Consider the following 27,503-nt stretch of genomic DNA (forward strand, 5'->3'; position numbering starts at 1 on the left):
AGGGTCTGCAGGCGATAAGCCGTGTTGAATTCATCTTCCATGATGAAACACAATCGCATGCTACTGCTTCTTTCCGCCGACACCGGAGGTTCGTTCGGAGTGGTCGATGACGGTCAATTGCCGACTTAACTCGGGTATGTACTCTACAGTAACTCAACAGAGAGACCAGCGGATGTTTTTAGCCGTATCTTGGCTCTCTGAGCAGCGGTGTGCATTGCTTTTGCGCAGTGTGGCGGTACGCCGCCATTGTTGAGCGGCGGCTCCGCGCCTCAAGGCATATGTAGTGAGTCAAGTGTGCCCCATCGAAGTCATTCTGTGCACCGCGAGGCGAGTCTATCACCACCGCCTCAAGTGCAACTTGCCATATCCGTCGACTGGGATGAGGTATATAGCTCACCACGCACAACAGGTTTTCCCTCCAACCTGCGACGACCTCTGTAGCTGTCGCAATCCTCTCAACCATGGCCTCCAGCACCGGCAGCGCAAGCTCGAGCTCCTCCATCGCCCCCACCCCCTCTCCCCCGACGACGGTCGAGGAGCTCCCGTCGTTGGAGCTTGGCATCAAGTACGTTGACTCCAAGTACGACGAGGAGAAGAACGTCTGGGACTATGAAGATACGTCGAACCCGGACGTGGCTGCGGAGCTCGTGCAGCCCGTCGGCACAGACACGTCCGATGAAAACAGCGACTGGAGCAAGTTCTGCTTCGTCGTCGTCCGCAAGTATTCGCGCGCACAGGAGAAGCACAAGCGCACGATCTCCTTTGAGGTTGTCATCAAAAGCTCGTACCTGCGCACGGCATGCCGCGATGTCATGCAGCAGGTTCGGGGCATCTCTTGGGTGTCTGAGCCACTTACTGTGAGTACCGCGACATCCTCGTGATCAGTACCACATACTCATATAACACGACATTACACAGCTCGACCCAAAACTTCTCATCACCTTTTACCCCAACTTTGAGGAGTATGAGCAGAAGCTCTCCTCGCGCTCGCGTACGGAGGAAGAGGAACGCGTTCTGGCCTCCCTCCGTGTCCTCCTGGACTGGGTCCGGAGGAATTACCGCCAGACGCTTGCGCGGATCTCTAGCCTCGTCTCCCACGGCGAGATCACCTTCGACCTTCTCTACGCCATCCTCCTCCCGGGCACGATCATCGTCCGTCGCTGCCCTACCACGCGCGAGACGCGTGCCATGCGCCTGCTAAAATCAGTCAAGCTCACCAACTCGTGTGGGCAGCAGTACTACGGTCTCGACTGCGAAGGTCTCGAGGAGATGGTAGACGAAGATGAGGATGCGGACAACAGCATCGGTTGGTCCGACGAGGACTTGGCCGCGCGCACCGGAGCACGGTTCGGATATGTTGAGAGTAGGGCGACAGTCCACTACTTCAACGGCGTGGAGAAGATCTGTACCCTCAGCGCGTTCCCGATGCAGTTCCATCCCGACCCGGAGGGCTTGACTGCGATCTTACTTGCTCGGGCGCGAAAGTGGGCGTCGCTGAGCGGTATTCACCACATGCAGTGTCGCGGCATGGCCGGGCGGTGGGAGTGGATGGGCAACAACCAGAAGCTCTGCAAGTATAGCGTCAGTCATTTTCTCTCAGACTCTTCGTTCTTATCGCAATACTCATACCATTCGGACCACACAGATCAAGTCACGCATCATGGTTGACAAGGCGAGCTTCAACCGAGTCGACGCTGACTATGACCTTCCAATGCCTGATCATGCTATCCCGAACCGGGTCGGTGCGGAGTCACTCACCGATGCGGAGCTCCTTCTCGCCTCGCCGATCGTCTATGGTTTCAGTCTCTCGGACAAGCTCTGGTGTGAGTATCGCCTAAGAATCTTTGCGTTCGAATCATTGCTAACAGATCTCCTCCTCAGTGGAGTACAATGTCAACCACATCACGCCGATCGAATGGAACGACGAGGCATTCGCAGGTCTGGTCCTTGTCCCCGAGCGGAAGACGCTGCTGCGCTCCCTCATCGAGGCACACGGCCGGCTCAGTTCAAATGGCGAGAATGCCTTCGACGACTTTATCCGCGGCAAGGGCCAAGGTCTCGTCATCAACTTATTCGGTCCTCCCGGTGTTGGTAAGACGCTCTCCGCAGAGGCAACGAGCGAGCACCTCCACCGCCCACTCTATATCGTTGGCAGCGGCGACCTCGGCACGAGCGCATACGAGCTCGACCAGGCCCTCGGCAAAGCGTTCAGCCTCGCAGCGACGTGGAACGCGGTGCTGCTCATCGACGAGGCAGACGTCTTCCTCGAGCAGCGCTCGCTGCACGACATGGAGCGCAACGCGATGGTCGCCGTGTTCCTGCGGCACGTCGAGTACTACCGTGGCATCCTCTTCCTCACGACGAACCGCATCAAGACGTTCGACGAGGCGTTCCTCTCCCGCATCCACGTCGCGCTGCACTTCAGCGAGCTCTCGCAGCCGACAAAGGCGCAGATCTGGCGCGCGTTCCTCGCGAAGGCGGGCATCGCAAAGGAGGAAGTGGACGATGCGCTCGTCGCGAAGCTCGCAGAGCGTGAGATCAACGGAAGACAGATCAAGAACGCGTGCAGGACTGCGACGTCGCTCGCGCTGAGCCGGGGCGAGATGATGCGGTTTGAGCATCTAGAGGAGGCGTTGAACGCCATGGAGGAGTTCCTCCAGGAATTCGCCACCATGCAGAACTGAGCGGTGAGTGAAAGGACCTTGTAGATTGTACCACACTGTATCATATATACCATGGTTGCGTATAGATCGTGTCATGACCACTTGAGCGAGAGGTGACGTGTTGACGATATGTACCTCCAAGGAGCTAGGTATGGAATCTCGGAGAGACGGTGTCGTGCAGCCGTCTCTGTGCTCGTTTAGTGGGACCATAATCCAAAGTGTCCACCAGGACGCCACATAGTGGCTTTGTTCCGGGTGTCACTGTAGGGGTCATGGACATGAGGCGGGCCCGAGGCATCCAAGCAATTCTTCATCGTCACCGTGTTCACGCTAGTAAAGACAGCAATTATTTCCGTGGACCCGTCCTTCAAAACAATATTGTCTCTACGAAAACAAAAAAATGACTTCCTCCGCCATTGAGCTGTCTGAATTTGAGCAGACTTAGTCTTTCGGTCGACGATAGAGCAGTAATACGCGGTAACAGTCCGTAGCGGCCGCGCTCGTCCGAGGTTAGCTTACACTAGACGCCCTCGCGCGTCTTGGAGTTCGTCTTCCTCCTCCTCTTCCTCCTCCTCTCTCCTGACCACTCACCTCTTGTTTTCAGGCCTCAGTACTGAAGTACTGATCGTGCTCGCCGTGAGCAAGCATGAACACCCTCGCCTTTGTCCACCGCCAGCTCCGATATACGCGCTGCTGGCAGCGACAGACCCTCCCGGCCCTCGCGCCCTCGTCGACCTCGCGACCGCTCTACCGCACATTCACCCAAAAGATCCCTCAGCCCCCGCCGGACGTGCCCAAGCCAAAGCCCAAAGCCTCCACACCGCTCCGCCGCGCCGCCTCTGCCTCGCTCCCCATCCGTTCGAACCCGACGCCCACCCGGAGTGAAATCACTCCCATTTTCACCTATGCGTCCGCAGAGCGTTATATTATGCCAAGCCTGGGCGCGGCTCTGCCTGCGGGGGCCCAGCTTTTGCACGACGCGTGGTGGGTCCCGCGCTGGACGGACAAGGTGAGCGGGAAGGAAGGCGAGGTGTTCGTGTTCGGGAACGGGAGCTTCGTCTGCTGGGGTCTCGGCGAGGAGGAAGCGGAGCGGTTCAAGCAAGACGTGCTGAGCTCCTCTGGTGCGGAACTTGCGCCGCTGAAGGAAGCGGAGACGGAGGACCTCGAGTTCGTGACGGACCCTGAGGAGTAGGTGCTCGTGCTGCTGGCAGGTCGACAAATTGCTCACCCTGTGTATGTTACGCAGGGACACGCGTCTGCAAGGAGACCTTATTATCCTCGGACGGACGCCACCGCTCAGCAGCGAAGACACGATGCCCGCAAACCTCCCCACGTCGACGCTCCCGCGCGAGACGCTGCTCGCTCGGTACGCGTTCTCGCAGGCGCTGTCCCGCTCGACCGCGCTTTCCGGACTCGAGACCTCCCTCGAAAACTACCTCTCCTCGGTCGCACTGCTCCCGCGCACGCTGCAGAAGACGGGCAAGCCTGGTCTTGGCCGGCGCGCGCTCGTCATGAAGCTTGGGGAGCTCCTCCGCTTCCGCCAGGGCCTCAATCTCAACCGCGAAAACTTCTCTGACACCCCAGACTTTTACTGGTCCGAGCCCGTCCTGGAAGGTGCGTACTTCATCCAGGTGTGGGACATGGTACTGACAACGCGTACGATGCAGGGTACTTCAACTCGCTGAGCAACGCTCTCGATGTTCGGGCGCGTATCCGGTCTGTGAACGACAAGATCACGTACGCCGCAGAGGTGCGTGTGTTCTCCAGGAGTTGATGACGGGGCTGGGCTCAGTACTGACACAATGCACAGATGCAATCCGTCCTGAGGGAATTGCTCACGGAGGTACGTGCACACTTCATCTTTTCTTCGCGTCACGCTGATCCCTCCTCCCCAACATAGACGTCTGCACACCGCATGGAGCTCATCATCATTGTCCTCATCGCCGTGGAGGTGGTCATCGTGCGTCCCGCTTCTCTCTCTGGTTCAAATAGATCCCGCGACTCACACGCTGACTCTGTTACAGTGCCTCATCCGCGACGGGCCAGAGCTCTGGGACATGGCCTTTGGGGAAGACGAGAAGACTGAGGCATCATCCAACTCCGAGCTCTCCGCTGCTTAAAGCACAAGCTCGGACTAATCATACTTATAGTATCCTTATCGCATTGCTTAATCCTGCCGGTCCTGCACTCAACACATCATTGCTTAGCATCAGCCTCTGCGCACACCCACCGCTCTCGCATATCGCTCACCGCTCACGCACACCCGTAGATTGTCTGTATCATACATCGTATACACATGTACAAGGAGGCTCCACATATAATCAACTAACCAGCTCCGACCGTGTTACCTCACTCGCAAGCTGACCACGAATCGACCACGGCCAAGAGGACTTCCGGTCGGCAGTCCAGCCGTTTCAAGTTTCAAGCACTGCAAGACAACAAATACTAAGTACTACTATGTACTGCGGGGGCCGTTTCAAGCACTGCGTCAAAACGAACTACTATGTACTACGGGAGTAGAACTGTACAAACTAGAGACTTGGTTATCGTGAGCAGTATGAGTATGAGCAGAACTACCGCACAAGAAGCAGATTTGTAGATTGGTACTAAACTGTCTGGGGTATCGTATAGTGATTAGAAGCACTGCTACTGTTTTTCACCTCTACATCGTGCGTCCATGCCATGCAGACGGCGTTCAATGCACGATGTCGACCGCGATTCTTTGTCCAGGAATGTAGAAGCCTGGCCTACTGAGCGAGTCGTCGCGTCCAACGAGGATCATAACCGTCCCGCCGCACGGTCCAACGTACTGCGCGTCCGGCGCACGATGTTTCTGACGAGGAGCGCTACGCGGCGGCACGCTCGAACCACCACACGAGCACGGGTACTTGTACACGTTGTCGGTGACAGGCAGGTCGCTGTCCGGCTTGGTGCGCTTGAAGTAGACCCTCCCATAGTTGTCCGCATCGAGACTATGCCCGGGCCTGCGTCAACACGAGTCGCCTAGCGAGAAGAGATCCGTCACTCACTCAAAACCCATCTGGCGCATGCGCTCCCTGATCTTCCCGTGCCGGGTGGCTGCATTAATCCGCGGCTGGGCGACGATCGAGTACGCGCCGTAGAACTCGACGACCTGGGTCCCACCGCGCGCCTTGCCGACCTGCTGGTCGGTCCAGGCATGCTGCAGCGCGAAGAAGAACGCGTCTGTGGTCGGGTACACGGTGCCGCCCTCCTCGCGCGTCTGCTCGTCCCGCCAGTAGTCCGTCTTGTCCTCGGTGGAGGCACGTTGCTCGGGGTGCCCGCGGTAGCCCTTGGTCCAGGTGCCAAACCAGCTCTCAAACTCACGCTGGCGCATCTTCTTCGTCATGCGCTGGGGACGGGGCTTCGACTGCGGGGCAGGAGCAGGAGCAGGCGCGACCGAAGATGATGAGGCCGGAGCGTTCGTTGCGTTGACGGTGGGCACGAGGGCAGGGCGTGGATCCTTCCGGGGGACGTTCTTCGACGAGAACTCCGCCATCTGACATAACATACACATGTCCCTGTTCGTGTACATGGTGTCACCACAAGACGAACAGCGGTACGTGGCATCGTCACTGGAGTCTTCATCGGGCGCCTTGGAATGGACTTGCTCTCTCGGCTGGGGCGCTGACGACTTGTCACGGAGTTGGGCACCGGCGCGAACACTGAACGTGAAGGGACTGGATAACGCATTCTTCAATCTAAGCTTGTTATGCACTTTCTTGAACACTTTCGGGGGAGACGACCGGACGGTCGATCCTTGCAAAGAAGAGACGGCCGTACTGCTGCTAGGTCCAGCTGGGGCTTTGCTCGCGACTGGGAGAGGTTTGCGTGACACAGAAGTGGTTGCACGGGTGGTTGATGCAGTACTCTTGAAGTCGACGAAGGGATGGCGTATCTTAAGTTGAGTCGGAGAATCGGTAACCTTGGACTGCGGTTCAAAATTCAGACGACGAATCTTCGAAGATGGGCCTGCGACCGGCGCTTCGAGCGAACGTTTCTTCGACATGTCCGTGCGCAAAGCAGAGGCCGACTCGCCACGAGGGGCAACCTTGAGAGATGTGAAACCAAGATGCAGAGAGGGAGCGGAGGGACGTTTGATCGTGGTCTTCGTTGGGCTTGATATAGTCGGTGTGACCGACATTGATGTGGACGCGGACAGGGAACCTTCGACGCCACGGCTCTTCGATAATACCGCAGCAGGCTTCTGCGCGGGACGTTTTGTCGAGATGCTATTTGAGAACATAGCATCCGCTTTTGAGGCGTCGTACATGTTTTCTAGGCCTCTCGAATTTGAAGTACTCACCGCTGCCTGTATGCACCGTAGTCCGGTGGCTTTTCTCGGCGTGTCTCCGAACGAGAGACGCGTCCTTGTTAGAGTAATCGCCACAAAGACACGTCAGAAGCTTTGTCTTGTTGTCTCTATGAATGGTGGACTGTGTGGCTGGAGTTGGACGCGACGCGACGCGCGTTAGCCCAGCGCCGGTGTTCGCTAGCCGCTGTCTGGCAAGATATGCGGTCGGACTCACCTCCGTACCAAATAGCCGTAGTCTGACTATGCATGTTTGACTCGTGCGAGCTCATGTTATGCTTATTCGCTGCTGCTGTGGGGGCGTACGAGGTGTAGACGCATCCGGCCCAGCGGCAAGACTGCGAATGCACTATCTGCAGAGAGTTGTGATTAAGAGACACACGGCTACAGCAGCTAAAATTTTCACCCTACCCTTTTCCCAATCCCCTTGACCTTACTCATATCCGGACCACGGACAAAGAGAGGAGGTGATGGTCGTCGTTGGGAGACGCGACTCTTGGGCGCCTTGACTGCCACGCCCTGTGACATGGCGCGACTGTGACATCACGTGCATCGGTCACAATATCGCGATCCCGTCAAGCTCCGAGTCGTCCCTCTCGGCTCCACCACGACCACGACTTTACCTGTATAACGCCTGTACCAACTTCAAAGTTCGCCCTCGCAGCTTATGGAACTGTCACTGCATATGAGTTTACCTGGAGCAAGTATGCAGAAAAGCTTGCAGACGTACCGACCGATCTCGAAGACTTAGACATCAGTATTGATATTCTTCGAGTCCGACATGGCAGGTCCTTAGCTCGACTGCGAGTTTCTCTCGCATACTTATCATTTGTCAATCTACTTAATCTTCTTGAGATAGCAGGCTACTTCGACATACACTTGTCGAGTTGGTCGCCACCGGAGGCGGCGCACACTCGTTGCCACTCCCTCACGATAGGGATTTCGCGTTTCCGACGGGCCAAGAGGCGTGTTAACACACCATGCCAGATCATTTTTTCCGCCATCCTTTCTCCATTATCGGGTGAAAGGAGACAAAGGTAACAATGTACGGCATATCCGCCTTATTGACCTCGAGTTTTCGCAGGTCTGAAACGCTGAAATCCCTGCGGTTGCCTTCCTTCAACACCACCAACATCTCTGGTCCCATCCCCAGTGAGTGTCACTTGTAGCCGTCGATATACCGTATAGCTTACCTCGATCTTGAGATGGATAACGCCAGGCTCAGTCTCGACATTTTCCACGGGCTGATGACCTGCTCGGACCGTCCCACCGTCTCGCGTCTGATGCGGACGTGCAGTGCTCTCAAGTACGAAGGAACCAGATCGATTCTTGCTAAGGATCCGGAGCTACACACCGGACCCCAAATCGAATCTTTCGTACAGTTCGCTGCCGCCGGAGGTGACCCAGCCGAGTCTGCCCGTCGTTTGGGGAGACTTCGCGGTCTCTCTGTGGGCGTATTTGAGACAGAAGAAGAGGTCATGGTAGTGGCTCCACTTTTGAAGCAGTTCTTCGTCGAATGCGCTTCATACATGAACAACTTTGTCAGACTCACTATCGACGGCTTCTGCGACCTTGTCCCGTTCGAGCCTGAGCTACCCGCAGCTATCACCATGCTGACAACCCTTCGGACGTTGTTCATTAGAGCAATGGGAGGATATAGCACGGGCATGTTGGGCGACTTACAGTCTCGCCTGACACACGCTGGCATCACCATTGCTGGGGGTTTGGTGTCAGGATGCGACGATGTCGTGGCTCTTCTTCAGCACTCGAAGGACACGCTCAGGTCACTCTCCTTGCAGTTTGTGCTGTTCCCTGTACAATCATCTTCCCCTCCCTGCTTCCCTCATCTCCGCCGTCTATCCCTGAACCATGCCGCAAACATCTTCACTCGAAATCTAGCGGCAGCCTTTCCCAACTTGGACAGGCTTGAGGCATCATGTTACACCCTCACAACCGTCGATATGGTCGACGATAGCGTCCTTGATGGAGAACGTGCCGATAACATCGCCGAGCAGCAGGCGGGTGGGTCGTGGTCCTCACTGCGTCGCTTCACTGGATCCCTCGCCATACTATATATTCTTGGCCTCACATGCCACGTACCGGCCGTCTCTGTCGGTCTCGACCACAACGAAAAATTCAATCTCAATTGGGCGCGGGCGATAGTCGAAGATACGCGACCCACACATCTCACCTTTAACATCCGCTTCCTCACGTATATCGCCAACCAATCGTCTCATCCTGAGGACCTCACTGCCCTCTTCTCTCATCAGGGCTTCCAAGACGTCGAGGTGCTTCGCGTCAAGTTAATACTAGATTGGAAAGATCGCGATCTCGACCTCGAGCTCCTCTTGGTGAGCACATCCTTGTTTCTCGAGACCTCGGCTCGTTCTAATACTGGAGCCGCTACAGGATGCCTTCCTTCAAGCATTAGCAGTCTGCCCAGCCAAGGCAGTAGTGCTGACTGTCAAGTCATACAGTTTTCCGCCGAGAGACTTGTGTGAGCCTCCCAGTGAAGCGGAGGAGTATCTACGGAGTTTCGACGCGGAAGCTCTGGTCGACCGTCTCGTGGCAATGGCACCTTCTTTCCGTACCATCCGCATCTCGCATTGCGATGGGTACCACGAGGAGCGCGTCGCGCAGTGGGGACCGGATATCGTGGACGACTTGGATGACGAGAATGAGGTCGAAAATTAATAGTTCGAGGTAAGCGGAACAGCTAGCCTGAATTGAGTTACGCCTCACGTTGTTACTCATGCTTCTAGGTACCATGATGTCACAACGTTGAGTACGGTGTACTATGTATAAGGTCGCTTCAATGGGACCGATCGCTCTATCCTCCGAATCTTGCACCGGGCTATTGGCAACTTAGAGGGGAATAGATTCTGAAATAGAAATCTATCGCATACCCCGCCCGATTTGATATGCCTTTCTGTTGCCCTTCAACCCGGCTATCACACGGTACGCCTCGTTCCTTTGTCTGTAGTGCCATCACGTTGGAGGAGTGTTGTACTTTTCGGAACCCCGGACCGCGGTTATTCCGACCGTCTTTGTCGACCTTTGTGGTACCTCATGACATAAAGCCGCCACCCTCTTCTGCTCGTATCCTCACTTTCTTCCCTCTTCCCCAAAGGTCAGTGGCACGCTTCACTATGGATTCTAAGTATACTGAAGTTCAGCTATCAGCTTTCCATGGAGAAGGCAGTGCGAATTCAGAATGTCATGTACATCGTCATGTCGTTCGCACCCAGACCGACAGTTTCTAGGATGATGCAAACTTGTCGCGCGCTCAATAAGGAGGGCGTGAAATACATTCTTCATGACGACGTTAATCTTCACCTCAACGTGCCCGAAGAAATAACGTCCTTCTTCCTGTTTATCATCGCGGACCCTCATCCTCGACTTCGGTCTGTTCGCGGTCTCTCCCTTACCCCTCATCACTTCATGCGACGGTCGGAGAAGATCCAGGATGGAGTCCCAGAGCGGCTGAAGAACCTCTTCGTCCTTCTCGCCGCCCTCGGGGAGAAGTTCGTCCGTCTCGAACTCTGCGAAGCCGACGAGATCCTGCAGCTTCATCCAGACCTACCGGATGCCGTGGCGTCGCTGACCCGGCTCCAGGATCTCAAGATGATTGGTGCTGGCAGCGTGTCATGCAAGATGCTGCGTAACCTCCGTTCCTCCCTCTGTTCAGCCCTGATAACGATGCTCGACTCCGAGGACGATCCTTCCCTCACCCCGGAAGACAAGATACTCACCGTCTCTCTTCAAAACTCTCAATCCACGTTGCAAGCCTTACAAATGGCACAGGGTGAGACGATCCCTGATGGCCCGTGCTACCCCAAAGTCATTGTACTCGATCTCGCGGAGACTTGGACGTTCACCACACACCACTTCACACACGCCTTTCCGAACTTGAGAGAGTTCTTCATAAGGGATTCCTTCGTCGAAGCTCTCGATGTCGATGTGGACCAGGATGACCTAACGACGGTTCGAGAGGAAAACCTGTCACTGCAGCGCCTCCACGAATCCTGGAAAGCACTCGACCTGTACTCGGGAGGGCTTGGTATTTTGTATGCCCTCGGTCTCACCTGTCCTATCGCTGAAGTGCGGCTCGACGACACGGACGGGGATGGATTTGACGGTGATGTGCTGCAGGCTGTCTTGGGCGATGCTCGTCCCGTCAGTCTGACTATCAGTCTTTCGGATGGGTTTGATCTCGCCGAGCCCGAGGTTGTGTCCGCGCTCCGCGAGCGATGTGCAGCAGAGCTCGGAAAACTGGAGCTCCATCTCAAGTTCAAACCGCAAGAAGCTGCGTTTGATCTCCAACTTGAACTTCGTGCGCTATTAGTGAGTCATCAAACGGCTCATTACTTGTGTATCATGGCTCATATTCTTCATAGGATGCCATATGCTCCCTCATCGACTCCTCTGTGGTTACGGCGTTCGAACTCGAGCTTTCCCTCGAATGCTCTTCTTTCATGAAGGACTGCAAGATTTGCGAACCGTCGTCGATCATCTTCAATGGCATTGATGAAACCGCCTATACTGACCTCTTGTTTGCGAAGGGAAAGAATTTGAAGACTGTGCATCTTACTCTGTGTCACAAGCATTACGGTAGTAATCGAAAACGCGAAGTCAAAAGGGTGCAGAATTGATTACAGGCAGGCCTGAGCTACATCCCTCGAACAGTAAGTCGATCCTTTGGATATTCTTCGACGTACTAGTAACTCACTGTTCAAATGCGTCTCTAGCTATCAGCGACCTACACATTGGAGAATGGGAGGACTCATCATACTCAGCCAAAGCTGGTGGTTACGGATTCGATAGCACGTTCAGGAAAACATTATACCACTCGACTCATATTGTACATACTTTTCAGACGCGGCCCAGTTTCGCAAACAGACGCCTGCAGCTTTCCACTTGACCATCACATCTTTGGGGCTGCTATGTACCCTACGTTCAACTTTCAGGTCAACGATTTGTTCTGAATTTGGCTCAAGATGTCCTCGAGCAACACCGTCTATAGCGTCGCGGGCGCATACACTCCGCCTCTTGCCAAGCTCACCGTACCGCAACTTAAAGCCCTCTGCAAGGAGCGCAAGATAACCGGATACTCAAAACTCGGGAGACAGGCCCTCGTGCAGAAGCTCGTGGAGAGCGGGTTATGCTTTGTGGATACTTCTCATTCTGGTACGTCCTCCACGACGCCTGCTGAAAGAGCTCCTCCGGATGCCACGACGCATACATCCACTGCCGTCCCTACCCCCGGATCAACCATCCTTGCTGCGGCTCCTACAGCCTCAAATTCTCATGCTCTGTTGGACCCCACCGACTCTCATGTCGACGGGGTGACTGCGACTCAGTTTCCTGTCCCTGCCCCGTCGAAGCCGAAGCCGAAGGCGCAGAAGAAGCCTCGAAAACCCAAGGCCTCGCAGCCAGTCTCCGCAACAGCCTCTAGGCCACCGTCAATTGCTCCAACTTCTATACCCTCGCTCGTAGTCCCCGAAGACGCCTCAACACCGCCTATAGATGTTCGTGGGCTTCCATCTGCCCCCTCGCCCATCACGGTCTCGACGGTCCAGGCAGAATATGGGACGCCATCACCGTGCGTGTCGCAGGCTCCGACTCTTGCTCGCAATGCACCTACGTCGCGTCCGTCGGTAACTGCCAAGAAACGGATTCGTCCTAGTATCGAGACTATGCCGCCTCCGCCTGCCAAAAAGCAACGCATTCTCTCGTCTTCGTCCACGGCCAATGTCCAGCCCTCTCCTGCTCCAGTTACGGCTACGCCATGCAAGCCTCCGGCATCGGTCGTGACGACGCCAACACGAACACGCGTCCCTGTTACTCCGACACGGGCTGTCCCTGTCTCAGCTCCTGCTCCTGCTACTGTCAGTGCCTCTGCTAAACGCTTCAAGCCTCTTGTCGTCAACAAGGCCAAGATCTCTGCGTTGTCTACTCCTGCTCAGTCCAGTGCTTCTGCTTCTGTTTCTTCCACTGCACCGGTTCATATCCTCGCGTTGACGGAAAAGCCGCTATCTTCGCTCCAAGACTTCGAGGCAACGGTTCCTGCGCTACGCCCGATCACATTGCCTCCGTCTCTCGCACACCGGAAGCGCGTCCAAAGCTGGGCTGTGATTTTGAGCGGCTTGTCGGACAAGGAGAGAGCGGCGTGCGCTCTCGTCTCTCGGGCTTTCCGGTATGCCGGTGCGTTCGCGATAGCGGTGCCCCTGTTGAGATCGTCAGCTGACGACCCTGGACCCCCCACAGTGTACCTCTCCGCATCGTGTATCTTGATACGGCAATACCAAGGCCGCCGTTTGCAAGAAGATGTGCTGCGCAAGCACCCGCAGGCGATGACGAATATGTGGCCGTACCTCCGAGCACGCCAGGCGGAGGTCGACCAAAAAAGACGAGTCTACGAAACGTCCTTCTTGGCACGCATCTTGCAGAGGTGTGGTCTGGTAAACCCTGTTTCCGGTCGTCTCTGGGCGAGTCCTGACAGCTCAAGACAGCTGCTCGTTGCCATTAGGTACGTTCAGGCAGTCTTTTTCCTCGTCACCTATACTGTACTCATACGAAGTGCGATGGAAATCTAATCATATGATATCAGGTTTGCACTCACCCGCGCATGGTTCGAGCTCTCCGTGAGAACGTCTCCCGGCGGCGCAACCGACGCGAACTCCTGGCTGCACGGCACTATCGTCGATGCCCAGGAAGTCGTCACAGGCGAAATTTGGCTCGTCTCGGTTGAATACGCGGCGCCGCGTCCGTGCGAGGTGTTCTACGTTCTCGAGGCAACTTGCGAGGTTGTGGGACGACCGTCCCCGCCTCGCTTCAGACCTGAAGACGCGATCCCGAGTAGCCCTGCGTCTGTATCCTTGCCAGTGCGCGCGGATTGGTCTGCATATATCGAGCAGCGGCGAGAGGCGCCGCCAGGGTCCACGTCGCCGCCACCGTTGCTAGCTCATCTGAAGTGGGCCGGTGTGGAGGACTACTATCAGGGTATCAGCAAGCTGTGGCTCAAGAAAGTCGTGGGAGAAGGGCGGCTTGGTGACCGCAAGCGGATGGTTGCGGAACGATACGTACTGGCGTGCGTAGTAGGGAATGGGTGAGTATGCTTCCCTTGCGATTTTGCCTTGTTTCGTACGAATGAATCGTATTTGTCTCGACAGGATCAGTGGCCAGTGGATGACTACGAACGAGATGGCGCAAGAGTTTGCTGGGCTACCTGAGCGGGTGGCAGCACCGCCCGGGCGACAGAAGAGTTCGGCGCTGAACCTGTACCTTCCCGAGTGAGTGCTTAGCATTGACGTCAAGTTCCACTAGTTGCGCACATTTTGACTCCTTTTGGACACCATCTATCAGACACCATCACGTCGAGAGTGTTCATTTCACCTCTGCTGGTGGCAAGGACCTCCACGTCGCGCTGGCAGTCGTGCAAACGCCTCACCGGGAGTACTACATCCTGCGCGACAACGGGATGCAAGTCGGGTGCGAAGAGGAGGGCGTCGCTGCTGTGTGGCGGGAGGTGCTGCGGTGCGATGCCAAGGGACTTCCTACTAGTACGTGAAAGGCCATACGTTCCCGTGTGAACCTGCGGCGTGGCTCCTTTCCAGGTCGGCGAGGTGCCGCTTCGCGTGCCGTCGCAATGTCATTTTCTTGTCTCAGATCTCAGGAGTCGGCTTGAAGGCTGAAGCCCGCCTATACGCGTTCGGGAGGGAGATCACGTACGTATGATTTCGCCGACGCTGTCAGCTGAGAAGTCGTCCCACGGATATGACTTTGGGCCGGCTCGACACGTAGGTAGTAGGCACAGCACTTACTGCGATCTTTACCTCGACAACCCGTCGGAATAGCAGCTTCTTTGGCCGTAGTTACTGAGGGCTTCGCGAGTTTCGTATAGAGTTGTTCTGTGGGCGCAAGCGTGCTGTAATTGCGAAGACGGGACCGCGGGCCGGGTCCGGAGAAGGCGTTGAGAGGGGCGCCAGGAGGAGCGATCAGGGCCATGCGGAGGCAGTCGAAGTCGGCCCCCGATTCGGTTGCCGGCTGTAAGGAAATCGTCGCAGGAATCACGGACTTGCATCATCTCCCGCCACTACTATTCAACCACGATGCCCCGCATGTCCCCCCGCATTCCCCGGACCCCCACTCACTCTCCTGTCATCCTGCTTGACTCTCGACCACGATCACGACAACGACGTTCACGATCACGACGACCGCCCCCACGATGCCCCAGCAGCGCAAGTTGAACGAGCTTCCGGTCCCTTTTCCTCCCAACGCCGACTACAACAAGCAGTCGGTCATCGTCCCCGGCACGGAGCGTCCTGGACAGACAGGTGGGTCTCCCATCGTGCGCGTCATCATCAGGAGAGGAATTGACGAGCATGTGCGCTGCGCGAAGCCATCTATCGCAATGGTGAGTCGGTCATCATCGTTGAGCTCTAGTCGCGTTCTGACGTTCCCGGACGTCAATAAAGCCATATACCCCTTCGAGACCATAGACAGCCCTGGCATACTCACCAACCTCCTCGAGTTGTACGATGAGGGCTATCGGAGGGCTGCAGGGGGACACTTCCTTGGGCATCGACCGATCGTCTCGAAGAAGCCTCTCAAGTATGCGAACCACTACGTCTGGCAGACATGGCCCGAGGTCGACGCGCGTCGGCGTGCTATAGGTAGCGCACTGCACAAGCTTTTCCAGACGGGGGAGTTGGTCGGTGGACAGTACGAGACGGTTGGGTTGTGGAGCAAGAACTGCCCCAGTGCGTCTTCCAATCTTTGATTCATGATTCGCGCCGTACCGACGCGTCTGAACGTGTATATAGACTGGCTTCTGGTCGATCTCGCATGTCAAGCATACAACAAGGTCACTGTCGCGCTCTACGATACGTTGGGCGCTGATTCAGTCGGTATGTGATACTATATGCGCTCGCTCTCACCCACTTAATCCCTCGCTTTCGCAGAATATGTGTACGCATATACCCTACTCTATAATTTGGAGCTGTTCTCTCACAGTGAGAATTCTATAGCATCGACAACGCCGACTTGAGCGTGGTTTTCGCTGCTCCCGAGCACTTGCCGTTCCTTCTAACGAAGGCGGACAAAGTCCCCAAGCTGAAGTTGGTAGTATCGCTCGAGGCATTGGAGGATGATCAGAAGCGCATACTGTCTGCATGGGCCCAGTCAAGGAATCTGAAGTTCATGGATATAGCCGAGTGTGAGTATGCGTATCCTCTCTGCAATTGTAACACAGACTCAACCGACATGCAGTGGAGGAGCTCGGGCGCGCGAACCTTATTCCTCCCATTGTCCCGACGCCAGACACAATGGCCACCATCTGCTATACTTCGGTGAGTCTTCCGGTTCTCAATCGGGGTGTCTGGCTAATCGTTTGCGTAGGGTACTTCTGGAGTGCCCAAAGGTGAGCGACTTGGTGATTTATCATGGGATTGTTTCTAACGGATCCCTTCCAGGCGTTCTCATTACTCATGGGAGCATGGCAATGGCGGTCTACGCGTTCCAGCACTCGCTCACAGTAGAGGGGGATAGGACAGTCATGAGCTTCCTCCCCCTAGCCCATATCTTCGAGGTATGTATGCTCCAGCTATGGATATCTATTGCATGGCGCTCACCGTCTGTAGCGCACGATGGAATTGTGTACGGTCGTCAACGGAAAACGGATCGGGTACGCTACCGGCGACCCGTTGCGCTTCCTCGAGGACATCCAAATCCTCAAGCCACACTTTGTCGCCCTCGTGCCTCGGGTACTCAACCGCATATATCAATCTGCGATCGTTGCAGGTGATGCTCCTGGGTTGAAGGGCGCGCTCTTCCGTCAAGCTGTCGCGACGAAGCTCCACAACTTGCATACGACAGGAAAGATGACACACCCGCTCTGGGATAGGCTTGTGTTCCGCAAGGTACGTTGTTTCACCTGAGATACTGATGCCAGGGCTAATTTCACGTCACCTCTAGATTAATGCGGTACTCGGCGGACAGCTCACATTCATCGCGTGCGGATCCGCGCCGTTCAGCAAGAACATCGCGGAGTTTCTGAAGGTCGGGCTCCTGGCGGACATTGTCGAGGGCTACGGCATGACCGAGAACTGCGGCTGCTGCACAACATGCTGGCCGAACGATCCGACCGCTGGAGGCACGATCGGCGGTGTACAATGCAATGCGGAAGTTAAGTTGATCGACGTGCCTGAGCTTGGGTACCGCACGACCGACAAGCCCTTCCCCCGCGGCGAGCTGCTCATGCGCGGTCCCCAGCGGTTCTCGGGGTACTTCAAGGGTGCGTATATTCCAAAGCCCATATTCACCCTCGCTCGTGCACTCAGACTGACATGGCACGTACACCGCTCCACAGACGAGAAGAAGACGCGGGAGACGATCGACGAAGAGGGATGGCTGCACTCGGGCGACATCGCTACGCTCGATGAGCAGAGCCGATTCAAGATCATCGACCGCGTCAAGAACGTGATGAAGCTCGCGCAGGGCGAATACGTCGCGCTCGAGCACCTCGAGAACGTGTACTCGACGTGCCCGCTCGTCGCGCAGCTCTTCGTCTACGGCGACTCGTTCCAGAGCTTCCTCGTCGCCGTCGTCGTGCCCGACCCGATCCAGCTCGCGGCGCTTGTCCAGCGGGTGCTCAGGGAGAGTGTCGACCCGACGGACGTCCAGGCGCTGCAGCGATACGTTAAGGACCCGAGGATCGTCGATGCGGTGCTGACGGAGCTTGATAAGGAGCTTAATGTGCAGAAGCTCAAGGGGTACGTGTTCTCTTCGGGTCGCTGTGGCTCTGGCTTTGGGTTCGTTGCGGAGGACGTAATGCTTACCGGGTCCGCGCACACAGCTTCGAGAAGGTCAAGCGGATACACCTGACGCTGGATGCGTTCACGGTCGAGAACGAGTGCCTGACCCCGACACTCAAGATTCGCCGGTGAGCATTTTCTGTTTGCTGGCTGGTTGGGCAGTTCGGAGAAGCTGATGAGGTCGCCCGCCCGATGTTAACAGGAAAGAGACGTACCAGAAGTTTAAGCCGTATATCGATGCGTTGTATGCGCTCCCGGATCCTAATGCCAAGCTTTAAGCTTTGGTCGCAGGACGTTGTTGCGTAATGATGGATACCGACGTTATGTGGATGTTTTCCCTTTATTGTTGTACTGTCTCACTTGACCATGCGACGGCATGCGATGCAATCGGCGATTCACGACGGAATGTCAAGGCAACTTCTGGGCCTTCTACCTCCTTGCGGCCCAATTTGCCCGAAGGCATTACCTTCAGCAAGAATATCGCTGGTCTATCACAGGGTCTAAAATACTGCAACGCCCGCCGCGTATATTTCACGGCTTCGTGTGGATGTAGCAGCCTCAATTTGTGGTGGTCCTGTTCACGTCCTCCCCCTCAATCCCGCGTATGCGATCTTGCACGTCGCTCGAATGTGACATAGACACAAGTCTGAAATGATTCCGGTCGTGTGCGTTGTAAGCCCGTTCTCCTAGTTCAAATAAATAAGGTATGTCCAGGTGTGGTTATACATACATGAAGATTGCGAGTGCAGCCAAGGCCGTCTGTGGTCCGCCACACCCAGGTGACGATGTGCGAATCTGGCAGGGGAGGTTCGACGATATGACTGAATGTTGAACGTTGACAGAGGGCATGGATACGAAGAATTCTAGGGGCAAGAGATGTTCGATCTAAATGGTTTGTTGGTCAGGACGGGTATATGCGGGGACGATCATCAAACGCCACAGCGCACCTACTTCTTCTTTGCCGCACGCCGGCGTATAAACTGCGGGTACCATGCAATCATGTCTTCGTCCTAGGTCTCCTTGTCTTTGAACCCCTTGAGCCAACGGGGCTCGCCCAACAGGTCCTTGAGGTAGTCAAACGATGTCTGGGACATCCGCTCATACGTGGTATAAGCGGGTCTCGTATATGCGATAACGAGAGCTGGTACGCCTCGCTCGTCTTCAGGAATCGATGAGTATTCCGGAGGGTACCATATCTGGTCCGACCAGGGTGTGTTCGGTGTGGTGGCCTCGTCCCGGCGGGCATCGAAGTTGTTGATGTTGTGGAATCCGCCTCTCATCCGCAGCCGTATCCGCGTGTTCACGAAGTCGTCTTTCCGGAATTTGGTATAGCGGTAAACAGTCCGCCGAGAAAATTCATTCAGCGTCGCCACCCTGCCGTTGGTGAGCAACCATCCGAGGGCGTATGGATGATCGCCATTCATCTGCCGAGGATACGCCGCCAGAGTTCTGGCCTCCTCGGAGTCGTCCTCAGATATCGGTTTCTGATATTTAGACAAGAATATTTTCACGCGTGCAGAACGCTGCGGACGCTGTCAATTTGACATAAATAGCATCGTCTGGTTGTTTCAAGTTCTCAGACTCACCGGCGACAGTGGTCTGAGCGAAGATGCGTCCTCAACTTTGACTTGGCCCAGCTCAGAGCTAACTGTACTCATGATTGCGGCCGAAGAGCGATTATGATTGAATCGTGGGCGGGAGGGAGATTGACGGTTGGATCTTCGGAAGAGCAGTCAGTACCGTCACGGTGGGCTTGCCGGTGGGAGTAGCGGTAGGGAGCAGTAGTATTAAGTCGCGGAACTCACTACTGGCACTAGGCACTCCAATACGGACTTGATGGTCTGAGCGGATGAGATTGACAGTGCTGGACGTAGTATATGGCAGTCAATCCGCCGGCGTCTTGAATTCGTCAGAGTTACAGCCGTATTTGTGCACCCACGAGGCCAAACAACGCGTGAGCGCGAGCCGAAGGCGGGCAAGATCCGAGAGACGAGACGGCGATAATGTGCCATCTTCAGGCGTCCCCTCTTCATCGTTTTCACCTCTGCCAGTATGGTGTAATGGGGCTGGTAAAGGGGACCATACGCTATGCATACTCAACTCGGACGTGATTCAAACCACAAACGCCTGTAGGGCAGGTTGCACCCCGACCATGCCAGCCCTACGCCCGACGGTCGCGCATGTGCAGGAAAATACAACCGGAATGCAAACATCAACGGAAGTAAGTTAACTTACTGCGAGCATCCATACGTACACGAAGTCCAAGTGGGACAATCCAATACTATGATTGTCATATGTGAGTCAACTTGACGCATCTTATGGAGGCAACTCACATTTCGCGACGGACCCCGCAATAGCTTCTTAGCCCCAAGCCTGACATGCAAGCGAGTTTGCAGGTGGTCGTATATCACAGTGAATAATACATCCTTCTTCGTTTAATATTCCGAATATGAGAGGTCCTCTACGCAGCCCCGAACGCGTTCTTGCTATTCGTCAACTCCGCGCCGAGCTTGTACCCCATCACCCTGTCCCAGTCGAGCTTCGAGCGCGTCATCGGCAGCGCGCGTCGGAGGCCCTTGAACGTCTTCTCGCTCATCTCCGCGTACGCATCGTTCAGCGATGTCTGGTACTTGCCCTCTTCGTCCTCGATCAGTGCAAGCGCCTTCGATGCGGATGACGCGCCCCCAGATGAGGTGATTGCGGGCGGGAGCGTCAGCGAGACGGAGTGTGTCGTCGAGAGCTGCACGTTGCCTTGCTCGTAGTAGTGCACATTGACAAGGATCTTGCCCTCCAGCGTCTTCGCGGACGTGTCAATCGTGTACTCAGAACGCCAACGGCCAGACCTGATGGAAGATATCCGCGTTGGAAACCACTGGCGGCATATGGGGAAAGTAATGAACGCACCAGTAGTTGTTCGGGTTGTATTTGTTCGCGACGATCTGGATGATGAAGCGGCTACTCGAGCCTTGTGTTGGGAATACAGAGACGACGCCGTCGTGGTAGTGTGCCTGGAGGTATGCTAACGAGGCCGTCTCCAGTGCTGCACTGTAGTCGATGTCTCAGTCGAACTCGACAGGAAGTGGAGTTTGCAGGAAGCGTTACCGGAATGGCTCGGACTCCTCGTCGGGCTCAACGTGCTCAGGATCAGACGTTTCCTGAGGTACGCGCGCACATATGAGAGCTCGGTCAAAGAGCAAGGAAGGAGAACGCACCAAACTGAGATGGTCGAAACGGAAGCTCGTTCGAGACCGTGGATCCCAATACCTATCCAGCGATTCCTCCTCTCCCGCATCTTCACGCGAGCTTGATATCCTCGCCGCCTCACTGACGATCGACTATCCAATCCATTCCCGAGTTATTCCCTTTATCCTGCTCTGCGCAAGCCGCGCGCACCACAAAGCACTCACCTGGTGCTGATGCCCTGGGACGTCTGCGGTCGTAAACTGTGTGGTGTTGTACTCCCTCAGTGCGGGCAGCACGCCAGCCTGCAGCGAGTCGTCGTCCGAGATGATGTTCCGGACATCTGGGCGGATCTGTTCAGCTCAGAACGCGCCGCGCTGGGAACAGCGCGTTCTCACCGTTGAGCACATCGTTGATCTCTCCCGGGGGAGACTGAAGAAGGAATTTTGAGGCTGCTTCGATGCGTTCTGCGGAGTCCATGGCCACAAGCAGAAGGGGAGGCGGGAAGGGTAGGTACTAAGGTAGTACGCAGCAGCGCTATGGTTCTTACGAGACAGTGCGCCTAGCGCCGGTGCGTCGGTCGGCTGCAGCGTGGCGCTCGTCACGGTCACGGTGGATTGAGTCTGGCAGTGATAATAAGTACTTACTACGTAGCCAGCTCACTGTCTACTACCTGCTGTAACACTTCGGAACGATGCCAATATACCGCCAGCTGCACAATCACCCATTGAAAATAGTAGACTGGCAGAAAGTTCTGCAAGACAACACGCAAGAAGTAGCAATACGATCACATTCGAAACATCCTACGAATCCTATAGCTCTATATGAAGTGCATGTGGCTCTAGAGCTCGATGGCCCGTTCAGCTGATGCAGACATTGATATCTCTAGATCTGGCACCGCCCACGACCTCGATGTGCACGGTTTGGAGACTTTCCATGGGCCTCAGGCGATGCGCGAGCGTATTGGGATCCCACCTCTCGAAAAAGTCCCAAAGGGGCAAGCTCTCCCTTGGAGGGACTTGGTGGCCATAGTCGCTCATGAGCTCGTCGAATTCATCGTCATCCCACCGGCCCGGGTCGTCATGATCATCGCTCCGTTTACCTGGGAACACGCCTAGTAGACAGATGTACAGTTTGAAATTGCGCAACGACCTGATGGTACGAATGCCTTCGCATATGCTCTCCTGTATACTCCTTGTCAGCGACAACACGAATAGATGTGTAGCCATAGACCCACTAGAACCAACGACATGTCCAGCCGTCTGTATCGACAGTTGGTCGGTTCGACGTTGAGGTGGAACGACTCCAGGTGCTGCATTGGCTCCAACAGACATAGCTCGCGGAAGTCCTCGCCTATGAATAGAGCCGCATCGTTGATCATAAGCTCCAATGTGAGGGGCCGAGTGTCCATCAGGACTGCGTGCAGCATGTCCTCCATGTCGTCGTTCCACCCATCCCCGTCAAGATCCTCCCACGTTCTGAATATCTCGGTCCTACACTTGAGCCCTAGCATGTAGACGTCCGGAAGCGGGCCCGAGACCTCTCTAATGGGCTTCCTCGCGTGGTGTTGCTGGAGGAGAGAACTTCTCTGGCGGTGTTGGTCTCTGAGCGCCTGCGGCGTGAAAACCATCTGGGGGATGAGATCGAACACATGGAGGAACGCGAGTTGGGGGAACGCATCGTAGTAGTCGATTTCCGCTGGAGGATCGACCTTTGACAGCGTCAGTTCGGACAGGACAGGGAATCGCTGCCCGGTGGTGGAGAACGACAGAGGGGCCTGAAGGTTAAGGGTTTGTAGTTGTAGCGCGGAGCGTGCGAGAAGCCAGCTCAAGTTCCTCGCGCCGGGGCTCAACGCTCTCAGGTCCGCTTCCAGCGCTGGCAAGTCCACGTAGATGCCTACGTCGTGCAGACGGGATTGCAGTTGCCCCAAGACCCACACGGTACGCCTTCCTCCGTTTCTTATGACCAGCTTCTGGAGGGTCCTCACGCTCGCAACGGTGCGGGCGAGGCGGAGCGTAGGATCGAGGGAGAAGAACGCCTCGGCATCGTTAATCTCCAGATGGACGAAGTTGAATGCTAGACGGGCGAGGCCATTGAACAGTGCGGCAGGGATGATGGTTTGCTGCAGGAGGGGAGCGGGACCGAACGATAGGGTCAGGGAACGCACGCATTTCATCCGGCTCATTCTTGTCTCCTCGTCGCCCCTCGCAAGGAAAAATGAGAGGAACGACTGAGCGTCGTTCTCGGTGTGTAGTTCGACCGCACCATCCTCTCCTAGGAGGTGCCGCCCGCTTTCCCGAGTGAGCAAGTGGCACGTCCGCATGATTTTGGAGACGGTGTCCCGGGTAGCATGGACCATAATGAGCTCGAAGATGTCGAAGTTCAAGATGCAGTTGTCCATCTGCATAATGAGATCGTTAGACACTCATGAGTGGCATGGGACACTGGAAGGAACATACCGTCGTGTACGTGGGAGGTATCTATGGGGAGTCCCACAGGGCCGGTACACTTATATAGTCAACGAGATGAAAGGAAGACGAACAAGGAGACCAGATGATGGTAGTGCGCAAGTGGCGACCTCTGGTCGCAAAGGACCCTTGGAGGTAGACGCGCGGGCACCCGAAGCAATGAGTTGCCTTAAAGTGGATTTGTTTGACCACTCAGGGTCGAAGCGGGTACACGGCGGATCGTGTGTGCGTGTCGTACGTGCTGATGGGGTTGAGAATGGTAGCAGCGGTCTTCGACTGTTGTTTTCTTTGCATCATCACACGGACCTATCTGTTGTGGGGTGACTACCCTCGGGCTCAGCCGTCTTCTGGTCTTCTTGGCTGTCCATGGCTCGGAGGGGAACCAGAGGAGAGACGAGTGATGAGACGCAAGAACTCTGAGGGATTACGGCTCGCAGACTGACAATTACAGAAGGTATCGAGAGAGTCGATCTTGTTGGTGTCGGACAAGCGACAATGTCCTCCTTGTACCGGTAGTCGAATTGTGTCCAGGCGGACGCGATCCACGAGGTCAGTGGTGAAATCACTGATGCACTGGCTGGTGAGCAAAGTATAACATCTGCGGAGGACATTTAGCCAGATTGTCTGCTAATACGTCCCTTGTTAGTGAGTAAAGCAACGACGCAACATATACCTGTCGATTGACTCTGCCGGGTAAAGACCGTGTTCGTCAGCAAACAAACGAATGTTATGCGTATATACTCCTGTCCAGACGTGTTGCAAGTTGGAATTTAGAGGTCGCACGAGCATTTGCGAGGACGAGTGAATCAAAAGTCTTGGGCTCAGAAGCGCCGTAGCGTACACGCTGCGTGACTTGAGGCAGCCACGAGCCGAGACGCTCAAGCAGTGCTTGTCCCTCGACCACATCGACTCCCTCCTCCCTCTTCTTCTTTCCCCTCTCTCGCGTGCAGATCAGTAACGACATACGACATGGCGACCGCGGGGAACAACCAGTACCCCATGCCCCCGCCTAACGCGGACCTGGCGACGACTTGGGCCTATCTCGAGGAGGGTGTGGACCATATCATGACCAAGCTCCAGACCGGAGTCTCGTACTCCAAGTACATGTCTCTCTACACGGTCTCCTACAACTACTGCACGTCCTCAAAGATGCATGGAACGGGAGAGGGAGGTGCGGTCGGCCATCGCAGTACGTGCTGGCCGTGTCTGTCGTATGCTTTGATTAGTATTGACCTTTGAGCAGCCGGTGCGAACCTGATGGGCTCTGATCTGTACAACAACCTCATCAAATACTTTGTTAACCATCTCAAGACCCTCAGAACAGTAAGTCGTGCTTGCGCCACTCCTATGTAAAGAACCTATTACCTGAGCGCTTCATGCCACACATAGGCATCGGATCCATTGCAAGATGAAGCGCTGCTGCGGTACTACGCCCAGGAGTGGGACCGATACACGACAGGTGCCAACTACATCAACCGTCTCTTCACCTATCTCAACCGCCATTGGGTTAAGCGAGAACGTGACGAGGGCCGCAAGGGCGTTTATCCGGTATACACGGTACGCGTCTCATCAGTGGCGTCTCTCGACTTCATCTGACCCCGCATGCCTCGCAGCTCGCACTTGTACAATGGAAGTCCAACTTCTTCCTCCATGTACAGAGCAAACACTCCAAGCTTGCCGGTGCCATCCTCCGTCTGATCGAGCGCCAACGGAACGGTGAGACGATCGACCAGGGTCTTGTGAAGAAGGTCGTCGACTCTTTCGTCTCCCTCGGTCTGGATGAGAGCGACATCAACAAGGTCTCTTACGAGGTCTACCGAGAACATCTCGAGACGCCATTCCTTGACGCTACTGAGAAGTACTATCAGCAAGAATCGAAGGCGTTCTTGTCCGAGAACAGCGTCGCCGACTACCTCAAGAAGGCTGAGGAGCGCTTGCGTGAGGAGGAGGACCGTGTAGAGCGGTACATGAACACCAACACGCGCAAGGCGCTGATCCAGAAGTGCGAGCACGTCCTCATCCGTGAGCATGCGGAGCTCATGTGGGAGAGCTTCCAAGGCTTGCTTGACTACGACAAGGATGAGGACCTGCAGCGCATGTATGCTCTTCTTTCTCGTATTCCCGAGGGTCTCGAGCCTCTGCGCAAGAAGTTCGAGGAGCACGTCAAGCGGGCAGGCCTTGCAGCTGTGGCGAAGCTCGTTGGCGAGGGCGGTGCTGCTGCGGAGGTCGATCCCAAAGCCTACGTCGACGCACTACTTGAAGTGCACCAGAAGAACTCGGAGACCGTCACCCGTAGTTTCCGTGGTGAGGCTGGTTTCGTCGCAAGTCTCGACAAGGCTTGCCGCGAGTTCGTCAACCGCAATGCTGCCACCGGTACGTCGACGACCAAGTCTCCTGAGCTCCTTGCGAAGCACGCGGACGCACTGCTTCGCAAGAACAACAAGATGGCTGAGGAGGGGGATCTCGAGGGCGCATTGAACAAAGTGGTACGTCGTGGTCTGGGTATGTCCCTCTCTCACTTGCGTTCGCTGATCGCGCATGCTGGGCACCAGATGATCTTGTTCAAATACATCGACGACAAGGACGTCTTCCAATCGTTCTATACGACGAAGTTGTCGAAGCGTCTCATTCACGGTGTGTCGGCGTCGGACGAGGCAGAGGCGAGCATGATTTCCAAGCTCAAAGAGGCTTGTGGTTTCGAGTACACGAACAAGCTCCAGCGCATGTTTACCGGTAAGCACGAGCCTTCCGACTCCTTGATTACCTCACTGATACCTCCTGGACAGACATGAGCCTGAGCAAGGATCTCACGGACAACTTCAAGGAGCGCATGCAGCAGAACCACGACGACATGGACATCACATTCAGCATCATGGTGCTTGGCACCAACTTCTGGCCGCTGAACCCACCTACGCACGACTTCATCATCCCGCAGGATATCCTTCCAACCTACACTCGCTTCTCGCAATATTACCAGCAGAAGCACTCTGGGCGTAAGCTCACGTGGCTATGGAACTACTCCAAGAACGAGCTCCGGACAAACTACCTCAACCAGAAGTATATCCTGATGACGAGTTCGTGGCAGATGGCAGTGCTCTTGCAGTACAACAACAACGACACGCTCTCGCTCGACGAGCTCGTCACTGCGACGGCGATCAGCAAGGATATCCTCAAGCAGGTCCTTGCTGTCCTCGTCAAGGCAAAGATCCTCATCAACGAGGAGGCGGACCAATACGATCTGAACCCAGGTATGTGTCGTCGTTTTGCGGTGATGATCCTTTCGCTCACATCCCGGCAGGCTTCAAGTCGAAGAAGATCCGTATCAACCTGAACATGCCCATCAAGGCAGAGCAGAAGGCTGAGTCGACTGATGTGCTCAAGAACGTTGACGAGGACCGCAAGTATGTCATCCAAGCGACCATCGTCCGGTAAGTCTGATTCGTGACATCGACGTTTGGAGCGACTGCTGACAAGGCATCCCGCTATGTAGTATCATGAAGGCCCGCAAGACGATGAAGAACCAGGCCCTCATTCAGGAGGTCATCCAGCAGATCTCCCAGCGGTTCACGCCTAAGATCCCCGATATCAAGAAGGTACGTCAGTCCATGTGTGCGTGCTCTCCTACCCTTCCACCAACTCATCTCGCACAATTCAGGCCATCGACCACCTGCTCGAGAAGGAGTACATTGAGCGTGTGGAGGGCACCCGCGACACGTTCGCATACGTCGCCTAATGGTGTTGTCCCCTTTCCCCGTCGTCGTTATCATGCCGTACTTTGTCTGTCGCAAGTTCTCTTCCCCTTGATCGCTCGCATTCTCGTTCTCAACATCCCCTTGTCCATGTCACTGCTCTATATCGTGTGTAGATGTCTCTTGTAGCATAGTACCATACGAAGGTTTATGAATGTGTTCCGATATGCAAACCTCTTGTTTTGTCGGCCAGCTTGGGCGCTCTTGGGCGCAGGAGCGCCCAAGAGCGATCAAGCATCTGGGCCAGAGGGAGTTACTCGAACACTTCTGGCCGTTATGTGCTGTCAATTGAGACGGTA

General features: G+C 55.6%; 12 protein-coding genes across 12 annotated transcripts; 7 read left to right on the plus strand and 5 right to left on the minus strand.

The window, feature by feature from the left end:
- Positions 1-427: 427 nt before the first annotated feature.
- Positions 428-2,810, plus strand: L226DRAFT_482037 (P-loop containing nucleoside triphosphate hydrolase protein). The gene is made up of 4 exons (XM_067676955.1): positions 428-857; positions 919-1,581; positions 1,646-1,823; positions 1,882-2,810. The coding sequence occupies exons 1-4, from the start codon at positions 462-464 to the stop codon at positions 2,682-2,684; spliced, it is 2,040 nt and encodes a 679-aa protein (XP_067537991.1). The 5' UTR covers positions 428-461; the 3' UTR covers positions 2,685-2,810.
- A 406-nt stretch (positions 2,811-3,216) lies between these two features.
- On the plus strand, positions 3,217-5,014 carry L226DRAFT_610739 (uncharacterized protein). Its single transcript, XM_067686198.1, has 6 exons — positions 3,217-3,851; positions 3,910-4,277; positions 4,331-4,413; positions 4,474-4,506; positions 4,564-4,623; positions 4,688-5,014. The coding sequence occupies exons 1-6, from the start codon at positions 3,310-3,312 to the stop codon at positions 4,781-4,783; spliced, it is 1,182 nt and encodes a 393-aa protein (XP_067537992.1). The 5' UTR covers positions 3,217-3,309; the 3' UTR covers positions 4,784-5,014.
- Positions 5,015-5,358: 344 nt separating this feature from the next.
- Positions 5,359-6,954, minus strand: L226DRAFT_568503 (uncharacterized protein; the record flags this gene model as incomplete). Its single annotated transcript, XM_067684171.1, has 2 exons — positions 5,359-5,635; positions 5,693-6,954. 2 exons carry the CDS (start codon positions 6,952-6,954, stop codon positions 5,359-5,361), a joined length of 1,539 nt encoding a protein of 512 aa, XP_067537993.1.
- A 931-nt stretch (positions 6,955-7,885) lies between these two features.
- On the plus strand, positions 7,886-9,848 carry L226DRAFT_610741 (uncharacterized protein). The gene is made up of 4 exons (XM_067686199.1): positions 7,886-8,145; positions 8,199-9,344; positions 9,403-9,696; positions 9,756-9,848. Exons 2-3 carry the CDS (start codon positions 8,199-8,201, stop codon positions 9,685-9,687), a joined length of 1,431 nt encoding a protein of 476 aa, XP_067537994.1. The 5' UTR covers positions 7,886-8,145; the 3' UTR covers positions 9,688-9,696; positions 9,756-9,848.
- A 326-nt stretch (positions 9,849-10,174) lies between these two features.
- Positions 10,175-11,945, plus strand: L226DRAFT_610742 (uncharacterized protein). Its single transcript, XM_067686200.1, has 3 exons — positions 10,175-11,337; positions 11,391-11,678; positions 11,742-11,945. The coding sequence occupies exons 1-2, from the start codon at positions 10,183-10,185 to the stop codon at positions 11,643-11,645; spliced, it is 1,410 nt and encodes a 469-aa protein (XP_067537995.1). The 5' UTR covers positions 10,175-10,182; the 3' UTR covers positions 11,646-11,678; positions 11,742-11,945.
- A 45-nt stretch (positions 11,946-11,990) lies between these two features.
- Positions 11,991-14,563, plus strand: L226DRAFT_544076 (uncharacterized protein; the record flags this gene model as incomplete). Its single annotated transcript, XM_067682244.1, has 7 exons — positions 11,991-12,180; positions 12,211-12,881; positions 12,909-13,197; positions 13,261-13,522; positions 13,604-14,101; positions 14,166-14,285; positions 14,359-14,563. 7 exons carry the CDS (start codon positions 11,991-11,993, stop codon positions 14,561-14,563), a joined length of 2,235 nt encoding a protein of 744 aa, XP_067537996.1.
- A 502-nt stretch (positions 14,564-15,065) lies between these two features.
- On the plus strand, positions 15,066-18,211 carry L226DRAFT_610744 (long-chain-fatty-acid-CoA ligase). The gene is made up of 14 exons (XM_067686201.1): positions 15,066-15,329; positions 15,395-15,409; positions 15,471-15,755; positions 15,819-15,902; positions 15,957-15,963; positions 16,023-16,210; positions 16,264-16,343; positions 16,393-16,414; positions 16,467-16,582; positions 16,635-16,913; positions 16,969-17,287; positions 17,363-17,765; positions 17,849-17,935; positions 18,010-18,211. The coding sequence occupies exons 1-14, from the start codon at positions 15,221-15,223 to the stop codon at positions 18,083-18,085; spliced, it is 2,070 nt and encodes a 689-aa protein (XP_067537997.1). The 5' UTR covers positions 15,066-15,220; the 3' UTR covers positions 18,086-18,211.
- Positions 18,212-18,817: 606 nt separating this feature from the next.
- On the minus strand, positions 18,818-19,465 carry L226DRAFT_568508 (uncharacterized protein; the record flags this gene model as incomplete). The annotated part of the gene is made up of 2 exons (XM_067684172.1): positions 18,818-19,339; positions 19,394-19,465. The coding sequence occupies 2 exons, from the start codon at positions 19,463-19,465 to the stop codon at positions 18,818-18,820; spliced, it is 594 nt and encodes a 197-aa protein (XP_067537998.1).
- Positions 19,466-20,151: 686 nt separating this feature from the next.
- On the minus strand, positions 20,152-21,522 carry L226DRAFT_503751 (F-actin capping protein, alpha subunit). The gene is made up of 6 exons (XM_067677950.1): positions 21,386-21,522; positions 21,215-21,330; positions 21,020-21,142; positions 20,910-20,962; positions 20,712-20,852; positions 20,152-20,650 (listed from the first exon to the last, which is right to left on the minus strand). Exons 1-6 carry the CDS (start codon positions 21,465-21,467, stop codon positions 20,269-20,271), a joined length of 897 nt encoding a protein of 298 aa, XP_067537999.1. The 5' UTR covers positions 21,468-21,522; the 3' UTR covers positions 20,152-20,268.
- Positions 21,523-21,847: 325 nt separating this feature from the next.
- On the minus strand, positions 21,848-23,394 carry L226DRAFT_568510 (uncharacterized protein; the record flags this gene model as incomplete). Its single annotated transcript, XM_067684173.1, has 2 exons — positions 21,848-22,171; positions 22,225-23,394. 2 exons carry the CDS (start codon positions 23,392-23,394, stop codon positions 21,848-21,850), a joined length of 1,494 nt encoding a protein of 497 aa, XP_067538000.1.
- A 141-nt stretch (positions 23,395-23,535) lies between these two features.
- Positions 23,536-24,166, minus strand: L226DRAFT_322127 (uncharacterized protein). The gene is made up of 2 exons (XM_067673892.1): positions 23,895-24,166; positions 23,536-23,815 (listed from the first exon to the last, which is right to left on the minus strand). Exons 1-2 carry the CDS (start codon positions 24,064-24,066, stop codon positions 23,625-23,627), a joined length of 363 nt encoding a protein of 120 aa, XP_067538001.1. The 5' UTR covers positions 24,067-24,166; the 3' UTR covers positions 23,536-23,624.
- A 171-nt stretch (positions 24,167-24,337) lies between these two features.
- On the plus strand, positions 24,338-27,292 carry L226DRAFT_551433 (Cullin-domain-containing protein). The gene is made up of 9 exons (XM_067682814.1): positions 24,338-24,644; positions 24,699-24,778; positions 24,845-25,012; positions 25,069-25,941; positions 26,008-26,188; positions 26,242-26,703; positions 26,754-26,883; positions 26,946-27,048; positions 27,111-27,292. Exons 1-9 carry the CDS (start codon positions 24,425-24,427, stop codon positions 27,186-27,188), a joined length of 2,295 nt encoding a protein of 764 aa, XP_067538002.1. The 5' UTR covers positions 24,338-24,424; the 3' UTR covers positions 27,189-27,292.
- The last annotated feature ends 211 nt before the right edge of the window (positions 27,293-27,503 follow it).

The sequence above is a fragment of the Lentinus tigrinus genome, assembly GCF_003813185.1.
Source record: "Lentinus tigrinus ALCF2SS1-7 unplaced genomic scaffold L226scaffold_6, whole genome shotgun sequence".
NCBI lineage: Eukaryota > Fungi > Basidiomycota > Agaricomycetes > Polyporales > Polyporaceae > Lentinus > Lentinus tigrinus.